The sequence below is a fragment of the Tympanuchus pallidicinctus genome, unplaced genomic scaffold (assembly GCF_026119805.1).
Source record: "Tympanuchus pallidicinctus isolate F22 unplaced genomic scaffold, pur_lepc_1.0 scaffold21, whole genome shotgun sequence".
In the NCBI taxonomy this organism is placed as follows: domain Eukaryota; kingdom Metazoa; phylum Chordata; class Aves; order Galliformes; family Phasianidae; genus Tympanuchus; species Tympanuchus pallidicinctus.
The window spans coordinates 340,219-360,031 of NW_026294733.1; the positions used below are offsets into that span (position 1 = coordinate 340,219).

At 48.7% G+C, this 19,813-nt stretch overlaps 1 protein-coding gene across 1 annotated transcript; it reads right to left on the reverse strand.

The window, feature by feature from the left end:
- Positions 1 to 395: 395 nt before the first annotated feature.
- CSF1R (colony stimulating factor 1 receptor) lies at positions 396 to 18,493 on the reverse strand. The gene is made up of 21 exons (XM_052684962.1): positions 18,267 to 18,493; positions 13,606 to 13,845; positions 12,542 to 12,826; positions 11,857 to 11,993; positions 10,938 to 11,097; positions 10,249 to 10,438; positions 9,253 to 9,368; positions 8,864 to 8,984; positions 8,476 to 8,657; positions 7,837 to 7,949; positions 6,109 to 6,235; positions 5,520 to 5,624; positions 5,121 to 5,231; positions 4,698 to 4,860; positions 4,382 to 4,482; positions 4,121 to 4,236; positions 3,385 to 3,507; positions 3,156 to 3,267; positions 2,815 to 2,914; positions 2,077 to 2,182; positions 396 to 1,795 (listed from the first exon to the last, which is right to left on the reverse strand). Exons 1-21 carry the CDS (start codon positions 18,331 to 18,333, stop codon positions 1,664 to 1,666), a joined length of 2,907 nt encoding a protein of 968 aa, XP_052540922.1. The 5' UTR covers positions 18,334 to 18,493; the 3' UTR covers positions 396 to 1,663.
- Between the last annotated feature and the right edge of the window lie 1,320 nt (positions 18,494 to 19,813).

A 19,813-nucleotide genomic window follows, 5' to 3' on the forward strand; every position in this document is an offset into this window, starting at 1 on the left:
TTGTAAAAATGATCTAAACCCATTCTTTCACCTCCAGGCTCAGCAGAGTTCAGATGGAATTAACAAGATTTGTGGAGCAATGGCAGGTCTATGAGAATGGGATGGCCAGCTCCCCTGGTCAGCCTGCTCTCATTCTGCAGTTCCCTGATGACTTTCTGCAGCAGGTGACAGTGACTCTTCATTTTTATTATGAGCTGCAGAGAGGCCATTCAGAGTAAAGGCCTTGCTTTTAATGTGCTTTTCTTATTTCCTCTCTTATTACACAAGATAGTGGTTTTAAGAACTGATGACGATGAGAACTGTGTGTGATGAACTGGAGCAGAGCTGCAGGGTATGAGAGGGCAGGGCTCTGAGCCACTCACCCTAAGAACAGCCCTTAAAGCCCTGAGGAAGACTTACTTTGTTTAACACTTTATTCTTCATACTGTTGCCGGATGGAAATAACATTAGCTTTTTATTAGTGAGGAGAAATGAATCACTTGGTGTTAGCATAAAAACAGGTTTAATACAATCAGAAGTGGCCCCCAACATAATGGTCTGAAGAAGGCTAGGTGTCACACAGCAGGTCTGTCTTGCTGCAGTTTTCCTAAGCCATGTCAGTGCCTGTAATGCTGATCCTTTACCACCCAAGTCAGGTGAAGCTAAGAAGAGTTATTAGCTACTTCTGATAGCTACACAGGACCACGTGGATGGGGCATTAGTAACCCTGAACAAAAATGAGATGAGGATAGAACTGTAAGGGCATTAGGCCCTAGCTTATAGGAAAAAAATAATTATTTCAGCTGTATTATCAAAATACATTCAAGAAAATATGTACAAGAGCACGTCTGTAATCAAGAAGGCGGCAGTGAATTGCTACATGTTTAATAATGCAAAAGTTTTTGTAAGATGTGTTATGTCGAAAACTTCCAGGTCAGTTTAAGCTGCCATTCTTGCCTAGATTGGGGTTGTGGTCAGCGCTCATGCGAAGAGCACTTCTCACCTCTTTTGTTTTGCCTGAGAAATAACTGCCCTCTCCTATGTTGAGGCATGTGCGGGTTCACAGAGCCCTGGGATTGGCTCCTTGTTACACTTCACCCACCGATCCCTGCAGAAGCACTAGCTGCAGAGAGGTAGATTGCATGAGGAAAACTAGAGGTTAATGCATCTTTAATGCTTAGTGGAGATTTATCTACATCTAACCACTCATTCTGCAACATCCAGAGGCAGTCTGGGAAAGGGAAGAGAGCAGGACCCCCAAGGCAGAGGTCTGCTTTGGGAAGGGAGGCAGTTCCCACTTCAAGGGCTCATTTTAAGAGGTACTGCGAAAACAAGGTTCAGGCATGTGAGCGACTTCTGGAAATATCCTACATGGCTGCAACTGGTATTTAAAAAACAACCCAAGTCACCTCACAGTCCCCTGCAGGGGTGCTGGGGGCAGGGGATGGGGCCTCTGCACCCTGTAGAGATGGAGATAAGGCTTTTAGGGCCCCCATGGTGAGTGTTGGTTTTGAGTCACTCTAGCACTGTCCTTTCAGCGAGGGAGTCAGTGATGTTCATACTCTCATACTTCAGAAAGCACAGAGAGGAGAGCCAAAGCTGAAGGCATCCATGCAGAATCATGCACTCTGCAGAGAGAGAAGGATAAAGATCCTAAAGATCCACCCCAGGGCAATGGCACCAGCTAACAGAACTGATAGTTGTTGCCTTTGAGAAGAGGCTGCCCACTCTCCTCTTGTTCACAGGACTCCTCACAGCAGCCAGAGGTATCACAGCCACTGTCTTCCTCAGCAGTTGAAGGGAGGTTTGTGTAGTCCTTGAAAACAGGAAGGAAAAAAAAGAGGCATGTTTCAGACTGCTCTCATTTGCACTTGTGTTGCTGCCCATGGAGGTTGCTGCTAAGTAACTGTATTTCTTCGTCCAGCCTGCTTTTGTTACCTTTCACCATCTGGATACCTCTCTCCACTTTTACAGGTAACTGATGGAAGCAGCTCAGTTAAGTTAGGGAATGGCACCAGGAAAGCTGGCCAGAAGCTATGCTGATATAGGAAGAAAGGAGGGGAGAAGATGTGCTTTCTCCTCCCCAAAGGTTCTTACCTGTTCCTTTTGCAAATCCAGTTCTTTCTGAATAAAGCAGCAGATCTGGTCAAACGTAGGTCTCTGTGTGGGCTCCAGGCTCCAGCACGCCTGCATGATGCTATACCTGCAAAGCCAAAGAGGGACTGAGCTGTGCTGTACTTCTGCAAAGCTGCTGGGGAGTCTGCACCCTTGGTTCTTTGCAGCAGCACAGCAGAGCGATTCACTTTGTATTGGTGCACGCAGTGCTGAGCAGCCCCCTCCTCTTTTCCCTTCTATAATACTCCCGGTTCAGGTAAGCACGGTGTCCCCAGGGAAATGAGAGCGCAGGAACAGGTAGAGCAAACATCTTGTGTCCCCACATCTATCTGCAAGGGGCTTTATGCTTGCTACTCCAGCTTAAACTCATTCCTTTCCTGTAAGTTCCTCAGGCTTGTCTTCTCACACTCCTAGAGTTACTTTAGCTGAAAGGAGAAAACCCAAACTGCCATCTTTAGGAACATACAGATAGCATGAGCTCTCCCACCTTCCTGACTGGAAGCAGTGGATACTGGGCAGAGCATCATAGTCGACTGCTCTGGTTCCTTCTTTCCTGTGTGAGCATGGAAAAACCCTAAACCTCACATGCCTAACACAGAGCTTCCCTGGGAGCAGCCCACAGACCTATGCCTGACATATACCTACACCATCACCACCCACTCCATACAAAGCAGCTCCAGTCCCCCTTCCACCTGTTGCACACCTCAGTGCACCACTCACATTTCCAAGGGAGCAAAGTCAGGCCTGGCCATCTGATAGCCCCTCTTCACCATGCTGTAGAACTTGCTGTTCACCGCCATGCCAGGATAGGGACTTTTACCTGTGACAAGAACACTCAGATCAGAGGCGGTTTGGAGCCAATGCCACTCAGAACTCTGAGTTAAAGTAAATCTTCCAGGACCCAATACTTCTAATGGTCCCTCGGGAAATACTGTGTTTTATAGCCCTGATATAGACTAGATTTTTCCAGCCTCCCTCCTTTCTTACAAACTTTTCTGCAGACATTAAAGTTGATAAGCCATGGAAAACAAGAGAGGATTGCAAGCTTTCTTCTTCCTTACCAAGGGAGAAGATCTCCCAGAGAAGAATGCCGTAAGACCACACATCACTCTGCACTGTATAAATACAGTCAAAGATGCTCTCTGGGGCCATCCACTTCACGGGCAGGCGGGCCTGGAAGAGGAGAGAACTTGCAGCCTGGGACAAGCAGGCAGCTTATGCTGCACCCTGCGCATGCTCTGGCTGCACCTCAGCCTTGTACCTTCTCCAGTCCCCGCTCCAATTACTTACATTGCCTTTTACAACGTAGTTTGAGTCATTCATGATGTCACGGGCCAGGCCAAAGTCACAGATCTTGGCTACCCGTCCATCTGACACGAGCACATTCCTGGCTGCTAAGTCACGGTGGATACACTGGGGAGAAGAGAGCGTAACTGAGACCCCACTGATGTCCCTACAGCCTCAGAATGTCACCATAGCAAATCCAACAGGAGCAAGGAGAACAGGTGCTGCTTGAAAAGCTCTTGGAAAAGGCACTGTCATGCATAGGGAGTATAGGCTCTCTCCTTTCAACTGCTCCAATTGCAGTGCTAAAACATTGAGGCATTATCAGTTGTATTAGTGACGAGCCTTCAACTTCCCCGTGGGAGCAAAGTTTAGGAGCAGGGGCTGCTCACAGTGTCCCATGGGAAGCCATTATACAATTGTCCTCTGCCACTGAGGCAGCTCAACAGCCACTTTCAGTTCCTTATCCCTGGGGCAGCAGGAAGCTGCCAGCACAAGCTCTGCATCAAGGTTCCTGACCTCATGAAAAAGCTGGGCAGAAAATACTGAGGCAGACTAGCATGATGCACAGCCCTGGGTGCGTGTGAACCCAGAAGGTGGAGAGAGGCCCATTTCTAGAAGCACAGTTCAGTTTGATCATCTCATCTGAAAACCTCCCAAGCCTTGAACAGACAGGACAGCTGGCTGCTGCTGGTGGACTGGTGCTACCTACTAGGATGCAGTGGTCCTCTTAGGCACTCACATTCTTTGATGCGAGGAATGCCATGCCCTGTGCCACCTGGCTGGAGAACTGAAGCAGGTCAGAGAGGTTAAGGGGCCGGAGGTCCTCTCTGCTTTCATCTTCCTCTGAGCTTTTCCCTGAAATTCAAACAGAAGCTTTAGGGTTGCTGCAAAGATGGTAAGCAGTGCAAGCCGTGTTGTATCCCCTAGTTCCCTAGAACTAAGCCAGACCAGGTGGTCACTGAAGAAATGATGCAAATACAAAGAGGAATCTTTAACTCACCCCTGGACTGCGCAGAATCTGACGATGCTGAAGATGATGATGATGATATGGGCCTCATTTCAACATAAGTTTCCAAACCCTGGCTCGCAAAGCCACTGTCACTGAGTCAGAGAGCAACAAAGAGAAGCAGGCTGTCAGCAGCCTTCTTGGGAAACCTTCTTGAGTGCCTTCTGCCCTCCTCCATGTCCAGTGAGTGCAGAAACCACATCCATGTCTACTTCTGCACCTATCTGCAAGTCTCTGATCCTTGGCAATAATCTCTCCCCAGCATACCCTTCATTGCTCAGCCCTGTGGCCACCACAGTCCTGCTCTCACCTGCGGATGTATTTCTTCTCCAGGTCAATGTTTTTGTAATCAGCAGTGCTGTCCAAAGAGGTGTCCAGAGCTGAGTCCTGGATAATTATGTATTCAGCCTTCTTCCGCAGGAAATTCAGCAGATCTCCATAGCGACAGTACTCAGTGATGACAAGAATTGGACCTGGGAGAAAGGCACAAGGAGGTTGTTAAGAAGTGACTTCAGTGTGACCTATCCAAGGAAACCAGTCCCTGGAAATTGCTGGGGTAGGGAAGAAGAAGGAGCAGCAGAACCCACTCAGCACATAGCCAGCCCACAGATCCTTGCAAACTCATAGGATCAGAAAGAAAACCACCTGAATCATCAAATCTCTCCAATAACAGCCTTAGAGAAGCAGGCCATGAGAGGATTCTGCTGGGGAAAGCAGGTTTAATGGATCCTACCTCCATAGGTACACGCTCCCAGCAGGTTAACAATGTTCTCATGGTGTCCCAAATGGCTCATGATCTTCAGCTCAGACATGAGAGCCTCCTGCTCATCCGTGTCTGCTGTTGCTGCGAGATGAGGATAATATGAAAGAGTCAGGAAAGGACAACGAAGAGATGATGGGGATAACAAGGGGATAGACAGATGGAACAAGAGGAGACAAGCAGAGAGGAATCTACTCCCTCTGGCTGTGCCTCTGGCCACGTGTCCACAAATAATTGCACCAGCACAAGTCCAGCACCTAGCACTTATGACAGGAACATCTTAACACCTAGTCTGATGGACACACACTACTTTCACACACTACTTTCAGCCCAAAGGAACTTGGCTGACTTTGCAGGTCAGCCCAGGCTTACATTTCAGCATCTTCACAGCCACTTTGAGGACTGAATCTTCTTTTCCCAGTCCAAAAGCAGTGGCTTCTACCACTTTTCCAAAAGCTCCAGCTCCAAGAGTCTTTCCTGCAGGGGGAAAGAAAAAAAAAAAAAAAGTACTTAAAAGATGCTTTCTAAAAAGACATTGAGCAATTGTCCTGCACACAGGGTGGGGATTCCTGCTGAGCTCAGACAAGATGGCAAATGAGTAACTCTTAGCCAGAAAGTGGTGAGCATCTATGGGGAGCTCTGCTGTGGGCAAAGATGTTATGAAAGAGGCCAAGACCAAACATGCTCACAAGGCGTACATGTTAAGGGATAACCCCAGATGCTCGAGGAGGAACACGATCCTCTCAATCTTCTTTACAACAAAAGAGGGATGGAGGGAGGTTGCACTCCAGTGTTTAGCACCCTGTGTAGAAGAGGGCAGCAAAGCCTGGCTGTGGATGTTGCTGCCATGTCTGGATTCAGCTTTGGATGCTGCCCATTTGCTCTGATTTTGTTCTTTGGAGTATTTTAGCTCTGTGGCAAGCTTCATGCCACCAGGAAAGCAGCAGGGAAGGTTTCTTACCAAACTGGAGGTTATTCCTGGGAAACTCCCATTTCTCATTGTATGGCAGCTGAGTGGGATCGATAAAGATGTAGTTATTCCCTTCACAGGCCTCAATGATCTTCCACCGCACCTGGTACTTAGGTTTCTGCAGGGAAGAGACTCCAGTTAGTCATTGCTGCTTGAGCCCTGAGTTACCCTCCTCAGCAAGTGCTCTGATTCTCACCCTGCAGTCACTCTGAGAAGACTTGGGTTTAACTCCACCAAGTATATCTTGCTTCGAGCAAGATGTTCAGTTTGGACAGTCTGGTCCAAACAAAGCCCCTCCCAGTCCTCACCCATGACAGAGGGAAGCCTTCTTGTCCCTGTCACTGTAGCTATGACTTGGCACAGCAAAGCTGGCACCATGTCCCACTGGAGTGTGGCTAAGCAGTGCCCAGATGGTGCCACAGGGAGTTGTCCACACTGTGCCTCCTTCCTCAGTACTCTGGGCTGAGCGCAGCAGAACAGTGGAGCTGGCCCAGCCTTGCTTCCCTTCCAGGAAAAAATTAAAAAAGGAGAAACCAAACTAAGAATTTCTTCTTTTTTCTACAAATCTTAGGGCAGAAGTAACCAGATGAGGATAGAGTGAAACAGTGCCAGCCCCTGCTGGAAGCGGCTTGTGCTGAATGTTGTCATGGATGTTGTGAGGTCTGGGGACCCAACTGGAGGCAAAAACACAGCGAGGAGCTCAGCACTGAAAAAAACTGTGAGCAGCCTTTGCTCACACAAGGAGATGCGTGCCTGAATGGCAACAGTGGTCTCAAGCCCATCAATGCAGGCAAAGCCAAGTGCGGGTGGAGTGACCACAGCCACAGTGAACCATGATGTGTGCCCAGCTACTGGGAGGTGGGTGCTGAAGCACTTCTTTCTCCTCACCACTTCCACCAGATAACTGCAGAGAGGGGCGCACCCTAAGCGTGAGCATTGTTGCTTTCTGCTCCATAATTCATCTAGCACTGCAACAAGCAGCCATGGCTCAAGAAGCCTGTATTATTTACACACGTTCTGTTTCTCTTGGGCTTGCAAGGCTAAGAGCTGTTCTTCAGGGCTGCACACCCCAAAGACAGCTCTGCCTGAGAAACTGGGGGTGCCTGTTTGTGAGAGGTTCTGCTGGATCTTGTGACAATCAGCACTAGAACTCTGCAAAATCTGCAGCCTTGGTGGGCTGTCAAAGGCAAAGTGCCAAATGGAGAACTGAAAACCAGGAGATTTTCACCCACCCATGAAGCAGAAGTGGCAATTGGTTGGTGCACTTATGAGAAGAAATTCAACGCCGAAGATAAATCTCACAGAGAAAATGGGCAAGTTCTTGTATAAAAATAGTGAGCTAGCCTTCCTGGAGACAAACATCTTCTGATACCAACCTGCTTCCTCATTAAGGCAGCTTTTTTGTAAAGCAGGATGGAGAAACATTTAGATGCAGATTGCAAACCACTTTTTTTTTTTTTCTTGTTAATTAAGTCTTTATACTGAGAGTGAGCAGAGCAAAACCAGCTGCAACTGAAGCACAGAATAAGCACCACTGTCTGGCACAAGGCTCTCTCTGTACTGATCTCTGGGCTATGAGTCTGAGGAACCAGGTGGGAGAGGTGCCAACACACATTTTGGTTTTGGTATATGGGCTTTGCCTTTGGCTGCTACTGAGGCAGTGTGGCCTCTGAGGCTGGACAGGCCTTGAAGCCCTTGCTGTGCAACAGGGAGGCTGACCTGGTTGTACTTGTAGAGGAGGAAGAGGAGCAGCAGGAGCAGCAAAACCGATGTGCACATGCAGGTGGTGAGAATGGGACTGAAGATCTGGTTTGGGGGAGCCATGACACTCTCTGGAGGAGAAATAAATGGGGGTAAGTAAATACTCCTCTTTCAACCCCTGGGTATTTTGCCTAGCTGTCCATTCAGGCTTCCCCTGTATGCAGTGCAACCCAGCAGTGGCCTTAAAGAAACTTAAAAGAGCTGCTGCACTCCAATTTTCACAGCACCAGGTGCAGAGCAGGAGCTGATCAGGCTGTATGTAGACAGACCAACAACAGCAAGAACAAACCCAGCAAAAGATGCAGCTTCTGAGGCTGAGCATCAACCAGTTGGCTGTGCTGAGCACTGTACCTAGGTCCTCCAGTTACAAGGGGCTTATTGCACAGCTCAGCCTTTGACATCAGGCTCTCTCCAGCCAGCAGTTCCCACATGGCTTGTAGAAGTAGCAAGCACCAAAGCCTCCCAGATTCTGTGGTGATAGAGGGCCTATGGAATCTATTTCACGTTTTTTGAAGGACCATGGGAAGTCCATATAGACAGACAGGCACCAAAAGCCAAATTCCCCCCGTTCCACCAAGCTGCAAGTTGGTATCTTACTGAAGACTGAGTGAAGAATGTCAGAGGTGCTCCCCTTGCTGTTAACAGCCACACAGCAGAAGGTGAAATTGGTCCCTAGATCCTGGAACGGGAAGGTGCTCTCCACCTCCACCTCTTGGAAGGGCAGTGTGTTCACCACACGGGGACTGGAGTCATTCAGAAGCAGCTCATAATCCTCATATCTGTAGGGATGCAAAGCAGTACAGAATGAGTGTTTCCCTGCAGTGCAGTTGCTCACAGTGAGTTGGTGCTTGTCTCGGGCAAGAGAGGAGACACTGGGAATTATGCTAAATGGCCTGTAGGAAAGCCCACACTGTGCTGCTCAGCAAGCACTAACATCACAAGTGCACTCTTCAGTTAGAGGTGCCCAGTCCTAGGTAGTTCTCACCTGTCAGAGTGAGTGGGGCACTGGTACCACTCAATGCGTGGGGCAGGGTAGCCGGTGGCTGTGCAGAGCAGCTCAGTGGAGTCACTAGCTGATACCCTGACACTGCAAATCCTTGGAGGAGCTGTTGGGGAAAGCAGAGAAGGATCAAGAGCTATGACCAGAGGAAGAGTGCATTCCTGGTGACCTGATTTATTCTCCATCTATGGAACAACAGAACTTCAGGAACCCCTGTGTTATACAGAGAATAGAGCTGGGTCCCAGGAGCAGCACGTCTGCGTCCTGTGGGCACTGGGCTGGAAGTGCCCTTGTCCACAAGCCCTGCACCCTGCCTGTTGGGCAGCAGCCCCTGGGCAAGCAGCCTTTAGGAAGGAGCAGTGCTAAGCACTTACCTTTCACGGATACACTGAAAGTAACTGATGAATTGGCCTCACTGTTGAGAGCATAAAACGTATAGAGACCTCTCTCTTCTTCCTCCAGATGATCCAGGAAGAGCGTGTTGTTATACCTGCTCCCACAGAGAGAATAAACACCATGAAGAAAGCTGTGCTGACGAAACTCAGGCGTTCATACAGCCTTTGCTCAGCGAGATGAAGCTGTTTCCTGTGCCCTGGACTGGATGAACAATTTCTAGCTTAGTGCTGCTAACCCTTGCTTCTCTGGGGAAGCAGGAAGCGGCTGATCCTACTGGGCAGCTGGAAGGGTCTTTGCCGAAGGAGAGACACTGTGCCACCAAGTGCAGTATTACTGAAAGGCTGTGGCTGGGTGGATTCTCAGGAAAGAGTTTAGCATCTAAATCATTGTGCTGGAAGAGCCAGGAGACACTGATCTTCCTGCATCTGAGGGAATGAGTTATCCCAAGAAAATGAAAAGGGAATTGCCCAAACTCCACAGTTTGGCTGCAGGCTTAGAAAGAGCATGACTATGTCCTCCTGTGCATGGGGTCATATCCTCATAACGATGTCTGTCTTCTGACATGGGACATATAGTACCTCTTGGTATATATATTCTACAGTCCGTGGAGCATGGAACAGGTCTGAGGAGCACTAAGGGAATCCATCTGTTTGTGTTGTGTCCCCATCCCTCCTAATTCCTCTTGTGGAAGAGTGCCAACTTGAAAAAGACTGCAAAACATACTAGTGACTTCTATAAAGTATTTAAAGAGAAAACTGCCAAGTTAGTCAGGGGTGGTGTCCTCTTTGATCTATCAGCCCTTCTTGCTGTGGTTTGCTAGTAACGTTGGAAATAGAAGTCAGAAAGGCAAAACAGTTCCCCTCTTTAAAATCAGACTTCTTTATCAGCCAGCAGCATGGGATCTACAAGTCTTAGACTGAAAACATTTTTTGAAACAGGCCACGGCCAGCATAGAAAAGAGAGAGAACACATACCAGTTGTTTTTAGGGACCATTTCGCTTTTGAGTTTATTGCTCCCAGCGTTCTTCAGTGAATTCATGTGCTCCCAGTGCCAGTGGAGAAGTTTTGGATATGCCTCAATATGGACCTGGAGTTTCAAACTGTCTCCTTCAGCAACTTCTTGGTTCATGGCTTGCACTGGGGTGAGGATCACATACCCTCTTTCTGCAGGATGGAGAGCATGACCATCAGCAGGCATGTCCACAGAGACCTGAAACAAGCTTACACCAGCTTTGTAAACAGACCGTTAGTGGAAAGAACAGCCTCAGCTGCGAGACTGCAGGAGGGAACGAGGCATTACACAGACTGCATGCCTCATGTTGACAGAGAAATACTTTTAAGAAGTTGTTTCCTTGTCACGATGGCTTGAGCTCTACCTGTGTAAGAGGTTTTATACGCTATCAAATAATGAGGCTAAAACTGTATCTTGTGATCTATATAAAGACAAGCTCCCTTGCTGAACTCTTGGCTTCTCACCCAGAAATCTTTCAGAACAAGCCCCTTTTCTGAGCTATGCACTGAGTGTGCAGTGGGTTTGGGTCATCAGCAAACCTAAGCCTACAAGGTGCAGAGAAATTTCCCTGCTTTGGGGCAGAAGCAAGAAATACTCAAGGATAGGCATGCTTCAGTCCACGCTTTTCTGGTCTGCTGGGAAAGTACCTACCCACCACCCGCAGCATTGTGGAGGCACTCTTGGATCCTGCTGAATTGTTAGCTACGCAAGTGTATTTCCCACTGTCTTCCATGGTCACTGCTGGAATTGACAGGGTGTCATTGATGATGTAGTTCCCATCACTTATGTCAGGCTTTCCATTACTCTTAACCTGTCAGGGAGGAAACACCAGTCATTTGTTTGGAAGCTCAGAGAATGGAACTGAATTATATTTATAATAAAGATACTTGCTACCCTCTGTTCTGTGCAACTGTACCCCACCACTGAAAGTCTTCTAGATGGAAGCCAAGAGGCATATTAAACCCAAGTATTCCAGGCAGTTAGGGTCACACCTATTGTTAGCCTTCTGGCTGCCAGTTGTCCTTACATGTTGAGTTTTAAACATATCATATAGATATTATATATGTATATATATTTTTTCCCCCAACTCCTTCCTGAATGCAGAGGACATAAGGACTGCTAGCAAATCTTATCTGAGCCTTCAGCAGTTAAGAGTCAGTACAACAGATTTTGAAATGTTGAGGTGCATTCCCTTTCTTCACCCATATTTCTTCTCTGGGAAGCTGTTTGTTCTGAACTTTCACTTTTTGCTTCGTAAGCCTTGGCAGAGAAGGGTGGAGAGATGTCACCTTAATTGGTACCTTGGCTCCTGCTCAATGAGCTTTGGTGAAGCAATGTATTTTTCAGCTCCACAGCAACATCCTGAGAATGGGCAGCAGTTTCTTAACACTGTATCACCCAAAGAAAGGATTTTTGGATTTGTATGGCTTGTTTGAATAGTTACTTTGGGCAAGCAGATCAAGGCTTTTCTGCAGAAAAGTCTCGAGTCTAGGCACTCTTGTCACCCTATGCCTCCTCGTTTCTAGAAAAGTCCCATAACCCCTTGAAGCTGCAAAAAACTTCAACTTACACTGTTTGTTGCTGTTACCCATTTGATGTCATACTTATGGGAAGGAGCAGTTACTACACAAGTGACTTCAAAAGGTTCACCCACAATTCGCACGTGGTCTGCAGGGTCCACCATTACCTGCACGGGCTTCTCTTGTCCTACACAAAGACAAACAGAAAAAGATGCACCACCAGCTGGCTCACTGGCACCATGCACTTTGGAACTTCTCTAAGGCCTGGACACCTCCTCCTTTCCATCCTCTCCACTCCCTTTACCCATGCCCTTCTCCTGTCCTTGAGATTCTCCCACTTTTTGTACACATCTACAGGAAGCAATACGAGTCAGGAAGAGTGCAGCAGCCATCACTGTGGTTTACAGGTAAGGAATCCTTCTGCCAGTTTCATCCTGACCATCAGGGCCCAAGGTCTTTTAGAACATCAGAGACAAACTCCGATTGTACCTATCATATGCTGAACATACGTACACAGTACCTGTGATAAGCTGAATACTGCAGATCCCACAGAGACACATCTAAAGGAAACAAGTTTCCAAAAGCCAGTGGAATTTTACCTCCTCTAAATACCTCCTAACAACTGCAGGTTCAGGAAGTCTTTCCAGCTGCTGGCTAAGAACTTGTCCTTAATGATCCGTGACCAACTTAGCTACTGCTGTCCCCCTATGGACAGCAACAATCCCAATCCTTTACCTTCAACCACAATCAGTCTTATTCTTGATGACTTCTCTATTTTTCCATTTACCACTGTTTGGCACTGGTATTGGCCCTTCTGCTCGTGTTCCACATGATAAAGCGTTATTCCCTTCTCAGCACTGAAAGAGTAGTTGGCTCCAGGTGAGAGCTTAGAGCCATCATTCCTTATCAGAGTCACGCTGGATCCATACTCGGGAGCAGTGATGAAGCAGGGGAACTCAGCATTTCCACCTTTGGTCACAGAGATCCGGAAATATGGGACGTACCACACATTACTGGGATCTGTGGAGGAGATGAAGTAAACCAGAGAACAGGATCAGAAAAGCAGGCACTGAGCTGAGAGAGATGTTCCAGCAAAGGCGAGTATCCAGCTCTGCTGCCCAGTGGGAGTTCAGTGTTGGGGCAACCTGGCTTAGCGCCTGCCTGACTCAGCCTCTAAAAACTCACATGACAAGCCCAGCTCCACTAAGGCATTTGAGGAGAGCAGAGCAAGCAACCCACAGCTGTATATGCAGGCAAGAGAAACTGAGAAGTATGCTTAGCCCTAATTCAACTTTTCATAACAGTGTTATTTTTATTTGTTAGACCTCCAGCTTCCCTATCCAGGACAGAATCTCTGTACGAAGGAAGGGGTGAACACAAATGGCAGAGATACCATGGCATACTGGAGCTTTGGCTCACATTGTGAGGACGATTCCTGTGATCCCTCCTCATTGAGGGTAGTAGCCATAAAACAGTTCCCCGAGTTCCAAATCTCACTGTGCATTACAACACCAAACAGGCTTTCATCACTGCTTTTTAAGGGAAGCCAAGGTAAAAGGAGGAAGAGGTCCAGGTCATCCACACGTGTACACAAGATACAGATGCTACTGCTTCAGCAACAGGCCCCATAATATGTGGGTTTATATAGTTATGGGTGAGCAACTGCTCCCACTAGGAGCCTGCGCTGCTCTCCAAGCTCTAACACAACCATGGATTATAGAGAGGAACTGTCTAAAGGCTGTGCTCCCTGAAAAGAGGCCGTTCTGCCAGCACGCACGGGAGGAATGAAGAATGGTTACCTCGCACGTACAGATGCACAGATGCAACACCCTTGTCGCTGCTGTTGACATAAGCACACCTGTAGGTGCCTGTGTCTCTGTGAGTGGTCCTAGGAATACTGAGTATGCTGCTTGTATGGTTGGCAAACTTTTCAGGGTACCATTTAACTTCTGACTCTCCTGAGCAGCGCAGGAGGACTGGATCACCCACGTTGACAACCAGAGCAGAGATATCGGGGCTGATCACAGGGGATGCTGAGCCTGCAAAGAAAAGAGAAAGAGTGAGGATGAAAAAAAAATGATCCTTTTTAGGATGCTCTGCTGGAGTTCACAGTGTTGAGGCTAGGCTTGGGATGCAGACTGGCATTTTGGCAGACTGGATCATTCTGCATCCTACCAGAGCATGGGCCTGTACTCTAAGGAATGGACTTCAGGGAAAGGAAGAAAACCTCACAACTGAACATTCAGAGTATTGAAAGGGGAATAGCAACCATCTGGAGCATATTAGGCCAAATGTTGGCCTAGAAATTGTTCCTGTTGGGTTCTGTCTGTTTTTTGTAGCTGCTTTCCTTTTGTGGCAGAGCTAGAGCTATGATATGAACACCATTAGCCCATAACATCAGTTGGTAAAGTTCAGCTCCATGGCTGGGGCTGTCTGTTGCATTGGTGCTACAATGAGCTGGAACAGGCTTGGAAAGCTGCAGAGCAGGAGTCAGCACACACATTGTTTTGGCTGCTTGGCAGTAGATTTTGAAGTACACCTACTTATGACTTATCATGAAGTCAAACAATGCATTTTCCTTCCAGTTACCATCAAAACACCATATACTGAGTCAGTATTATAATTCAATTTGGTGGTGGGAAACTGAGGGACAGGAAAGCCAACTCCTCACGCAGGCCTGTGGCTGCACTCAAGCACAGTGCATGCCAGGCTGTGCTGACACTGGCATTGCAACCAATGCCATCACTGATGCTATCACTGCCTTGAAGATGGCTTCTCCACTGGCCAAACAAAGGGGAACCAGGGTCCCACTGCAGCCACTTGTGGCACAGGGAAATATTCCCCCCCCCCCCCCCCCATTTTGCCACATCAGCGAGTTCTTTGAATCACCTCCTATATTTAGGGTGGGGGAAGTGAGAAATGAATCAGTGCCACTGAGCTGGGGAAGAAGCAGTACAGCCACCCCCACAGCAGCCCTTCGGGGAGGACAGGAAACACATTGCAAATGGCTATCTGTGCTCAGGGGGCTGCTCACCCCCCTCCGGCCCCTTTCCAGGGCTATTCTCCCACTTCTGCTTTCCTTTGCAGTTGCTAACCCATCCTCACATCTTAAAGGGATACACACCAGGGTTCAAATAATAGCAAGTGCAAAGAGAGCTGCCCAGTTTATTAGTCTGCTGCTCTTGGTAGAGGAGGGCACTGCAGGCTCTTCACTGTCCAAACTTGTAGGAAGAGAGCAAGGGATGGCTGCTTACAGACACAACCATTCTCTGATGCTGTCTTGGACACCCTCCCTGTAACACAGCTAGAAATGTACACACCTATCATCACACACCCATGCTTACAGCTTTTCCTTGGTGATGAAGATGATGTCCAAGGCATGAATGCGTGTCCTATCAACTGAGCTCAGGACTTCAGTGCCAGAGCCCATCCACCAGAACTCAAAGAGCATCACTTAAGCTGTCTTGAGCTGATGCTTTCCTCCACACAAGGAAGGGTCGGTCGCATGGGGCTCAGCCCTGGAGAGTTTTGCTGCTGTGTGATGATGGAGCAGTGGCCCAGAGGAAACCCAAACAAATCCTGTATCAAATTTGCTGGCCCAGCAGGAATAAACAGAAGACATGGAATATGGAATATCTGACTACTTTTTTCCTCTTTTTTTTGTGCAATGCTTTTATCTTTCTATGGAAACAGGAAAAGTCTCATTTATCTCCAAAGTGGAAAAATAAAACATCCCAGAATCCTTCACAAAGCCACATTTTCCACTTACCTAAAGTACAGCATTCCTCCCTCTTTGCTAAGCTTTGTTTTCCACCAGGCTTGATACATTCCTGCTGCTTTTACTGTCACTGGACACTTGTGTCTCTCCTATTTGCATCCCAGCCTTCAGCACAGTGTGGTGGTGGAGCCAATCTCTGCAGCTCAGAGTTGCCTTCAGACTGGCTCAGGGAAAGACCACGCTGTAACTGGTCCCTGGAGAGACCACAGCAGGAGGGGAGCATGGAGAGTTGGTCATGCAGTGTCCTTGCAGTCATTACACTGTGCAGTGAAGATGCCAGCAATGGCACAAACAACCACACAAGTGGGGTGAGAATGGATGGGACAACGATGTTCAGTGCAGGACACTGCCAGGTGAAGGCCACCAGAGCATCTGCTCCTTTGTGTGCGATGGAGAACAAGTCACATCAGTGCGTCCTTTCCCAGAATGGGGAAGCAAGGCTACTGGGGGAAGGCTTGCTCCCTGCTGACCGCTGTGCAATCTTGCACGAAGCCCGAGGATGTCTCTTCTGCTCCTCAGCAGCTTCCGCAGCACTGTCAGTAACTGCTGGCCAAAGGTTTTACCACAGGTTGTGTAACCATGACCTCCAGTTACAGCTGTGGGCTCCATCCTCGCCTCTCCTACCCTAGCCAAAACATCGCATTGCTCTGCTGAGGCTTTGGGAAGGATGAGGAAGGTGGAGTGAAGGACCTAGAGGCTGAGGAATCCCACCACAGAGATCAGTTATCAGGACCTGCTTTTGAGGGTCTGAGGACCCGGGAAGGGCCCTATGCTAGGCCAGAGCTCCCCTTGCTCTCCCCTCTGTGATAGGAACGAGGAGGATAGAGCTTCACCTCTGAGGACGCCTCCCCTGGGGTTAATTAGAGTATCTGGGCAGGGGGATGCTCAACACACCTCTCTGCCCAGGGCTTCTTCAGAGGTTTAGATTTATCCACGGCAAGAAAGCAAAAGAAACCACAGGAAGATCTCTACATGGCCAAGAAGACAGATATAAGCTGCTCAGCTTTCACATTCTCCCTCTACTTGACCTAAAACTGGAATTTAAGCCCATGACCTATCCCCAGCAAGAACCCAGATCACAGTTGTTGCACCACATCAGCCTTGGACATACTCAGAAGATATACTTGTGATTCAAAAGGCAGGAGAAGGAAGTCAGGCTCCAGCTTGAAAGCTATTGTTTTGAACAGTCTTTGCATGCTGTAGATGGCCAACAGCCATTGCATTCCGACAGATGTGTCTAACACCCTAGCACAGCAGGCAGTGCCTGATGAGAGTGTCACAGCTGGTGACCTGCTATGCCCAGTGCCTCAAGGAACCTTTGGAGACATGCTGACGGATATTATGATCTTTCACCAATGTACATCAGAAGTACTCAGTCCCTATTACCTAAAAACAAAATAAAACAAATCAAACAAGCAAAAAACCCACACGTAATAAATTAACTGCCTCTACGTCTGGGACTGAAAGAGAAAGAGCCTGAAGGAAGAAACACTCAAGTAATGTGGGCCAGACTCCCTGAACCAGATTCGTGACATAACTCTACAGCCTTCAAAAACCATCTTCCAGAGCAGCAGACCAAGAAAAAACCTGCACAGCACAACCTGATGTGAAACACCATGCAGTTAACAGCTAGAGGGACACAAGGGCTTTCCAGTGCTGAAAACATGAACTCACAGAGGGATACGCTGCTTGTCTGTTCTGATCTGAAATACTTTTTCCCCAGGCCACTGCCCACTTTCCCACCCGAATCTCACAGTGAGGGGAGCAAACTCAAGAGAAAAACAAAGGAAGAGCCACAGTTTTGTGTGTTTGGCTGCAAACCTCAGAACAGGTTTAGTGAGTCTTTCTTGAGGTTGATGGGTTATCGCCTCTTGGCCATCTCTGTAGCCTCAAAAACCAGTCACATCCACCTTCCCTTTCTGGTTGTCTGTTTCCATAACACCCAGCTCTACAGCCCTTTTATGTGGGCCAGCACACCAGAGAACAGCAACTCCAGACATCTTTAATTCAGCACAGCATTCAACAGAAGGTGCCGATGTAGCTGACATTCCTGACTCTCCCACCTGCACACCAAGCACAGGCTCTCATCCAGTTTGGGCAGAGGGGTATTTCAGAGTTCCCTCAGAGCACACTTTCTGCTCAGCCTCATCTTCCTCCTAATCCTCTCCAAGACTCAAAATAGGGCAAGTTTTCCTTTCTCCATCTCTCCACTGCCAGTGCTCTTCTTCCTGCTCTTACACCTCTCCATAACACTTAGCCATACCTTGGCAGTGCCGCAGGGAGCCAAGAGCAAGCTGTCAACACTGCTGGACTGCAGCGTCACAGACTAGCAGCATGCTCTTTCTCTCTCACTGTCTTCTCTCTGGCACAGCAGCCAGCTTTAAAAGGCCTTGCTGTGAAGCAGATGCATTTCCTTGCCTGCTCTCTGTCACGCTGATGCTCCTTGAGCCTGCATGCAGAGCTACAGCTTCCAGAGGCTGAGACCTCCCTGCCCTAACATAGGCTTTTGGTAGAAGCAACCAGGAGCTAAGCAGCTATTAGCCCAAACCCTCTCCTCAGCCCACCTGCAGCCATCACCCCACCTCAGCCATGGAGCACTCACAAGAAGCCCTCACCGCACCCCAAAGCTGCCCCAGAGAGACATGGCGGCCCCAAAGGGCTATGGGATGCTGTTGGACCTACCGTGCCAGACTGCAGGTGTGGTCAGCAGCAGCAGCAGAAGGCCAGGACCCACATCCCCAGGACCCATGGTGTCCCCACGCAGAGCAAGGATGCGTCTGAGGGATCCGTGTGAGCAGCGGCGCCTCTCCTCACAGCACCATCCCCAGCACTCCGTCAGCAGGAGCTTCTCCTTTCTGAGTTGACCACAAGTGAAGAAATTCCTTTTTTGTGTGTGTGTGTGTGTGCGTCTGTGTGTTTGTTTTTGAAATGGGAGGGGAAGAAAAAAAAGAAAAAAAAAAAAAGCAGAAAATGATTTGCAACATCACCAGTGACGAACCTGCTCGGCCGAAGTGGCATAGCTCAGCGCCCACCACCACGGCGCCATCACCTGCTCCAGGCCCTGCCTTGCAGAGGAAGCCTAGCCCCAAACCAGTGCACAGAAGTTAGGGACAACCCTTGCTATGGCCATCCAGACCCCCAGGGATTGCTGTGGTTTGACCTCTTGGCTGGCATGCAGAAGACTCCATTTTACCTCAGCAGGACAAGCATTACCTCAGGCCTGGCAGCTCTTGGAGGCTTTGTGCCCATACAGGAAAATGGCAGACACCCCACAGAGAGGATTCAGGGTGGGAGCAGCTCCCAGGTCCTGCAAAAGATGACAAATTAATTTGTTTCAAGGAAAATTGCACCCCTCACTGCAGAGATTCCTGTAGCAAGCCCTACATCAGGGATGTGATGGGGCAGGGTCACACACACTGCCCTCCCCAGCAGGGAGAAGCATTGAGGTCCCAGCCCATAGCCCCTTCCCCTCACTTCAGGTTGACCAGCCCCCTGCTTACCCCTCTCCTGGCACCTCCACACCCAGCCCCAAGTCAGGGATGCAGCTCTTCTATCACCAAAAGGCAAACAGGGATCCTTCCTCACCTAGCACCTTCCATAGTTGCTCCTGGGGAGGCTTTTTGAAGTTGTTGTCTAATTAAAGGTCTGACAGACAGCTGGGTCCAGTAATTAGGCGCTTTGTTAACTCTTTCCTGGGCTGCCCACATGAATAACAAGTGAGAGTAGGATTGAAACAGAAAAAACTCTTCTAGGGGCAGTTAGGGCAGCAGAACGTTTCAGGTCAAGGGAGATGGCCCACAGCGCTCCTTGCTCTGCTCTAGCGCTGAATCATCTCTTGCTGCACTGCAAGTTTGCAGCTGTTTGTGGCAGCGTTGGGCTGGGAAGTGATGGCCGCCACCTGACAGCATGAGGTAGCACAGCACAGAAGGTCCTCGTGTCTCCAAAATCAGAGAACAGGCTCAGGGGTCGCTGCGGTCCGAGAGGTGCCAGGAGGACAAACTGCTGGGGCCAAGAGATGAGAGCATGGCTGTGCTGAAAGTGACTAAGAGTCATGGGAGCATAGAGAAAGCTTTGGGTTTTGGCTAGAGAGATGGCTGGAGAGCACGAGGGAGCCCAGAGAGAAGAAATAGCAATGCTTGGCCGGGGAAGGTTTCCTCTCAGCGGTTTTTCCTGGCAGATCGTGGAGAAAGAGAACATGAAGTGTCCAGAAAGAGCGCCGTGCTGTGCTG

Coding starts and splice junctions, on each gene's coding strand:
- CSF1R (XM_052684962.1), bottom strand. CDS start 18,333: ATGGGTCCTGGGGATGTGGGTCCTGGCCTTCTGCTGCTGCTGCTGACC. Junction 8,658..8,863: donor TGCCCCACTCACTCTGACAG/GTGAGAACTACC, acceptor GCATCCCTACAG/ATATGAGGATTATGAGCTGC. Junction 4,483..4,697: donor GAGAAGAAATACATCCGCAG/GTGAGAGCAGGA, acceptor TCTCTGACTCAG/TGACAGTGGCTTTGCGAGCC.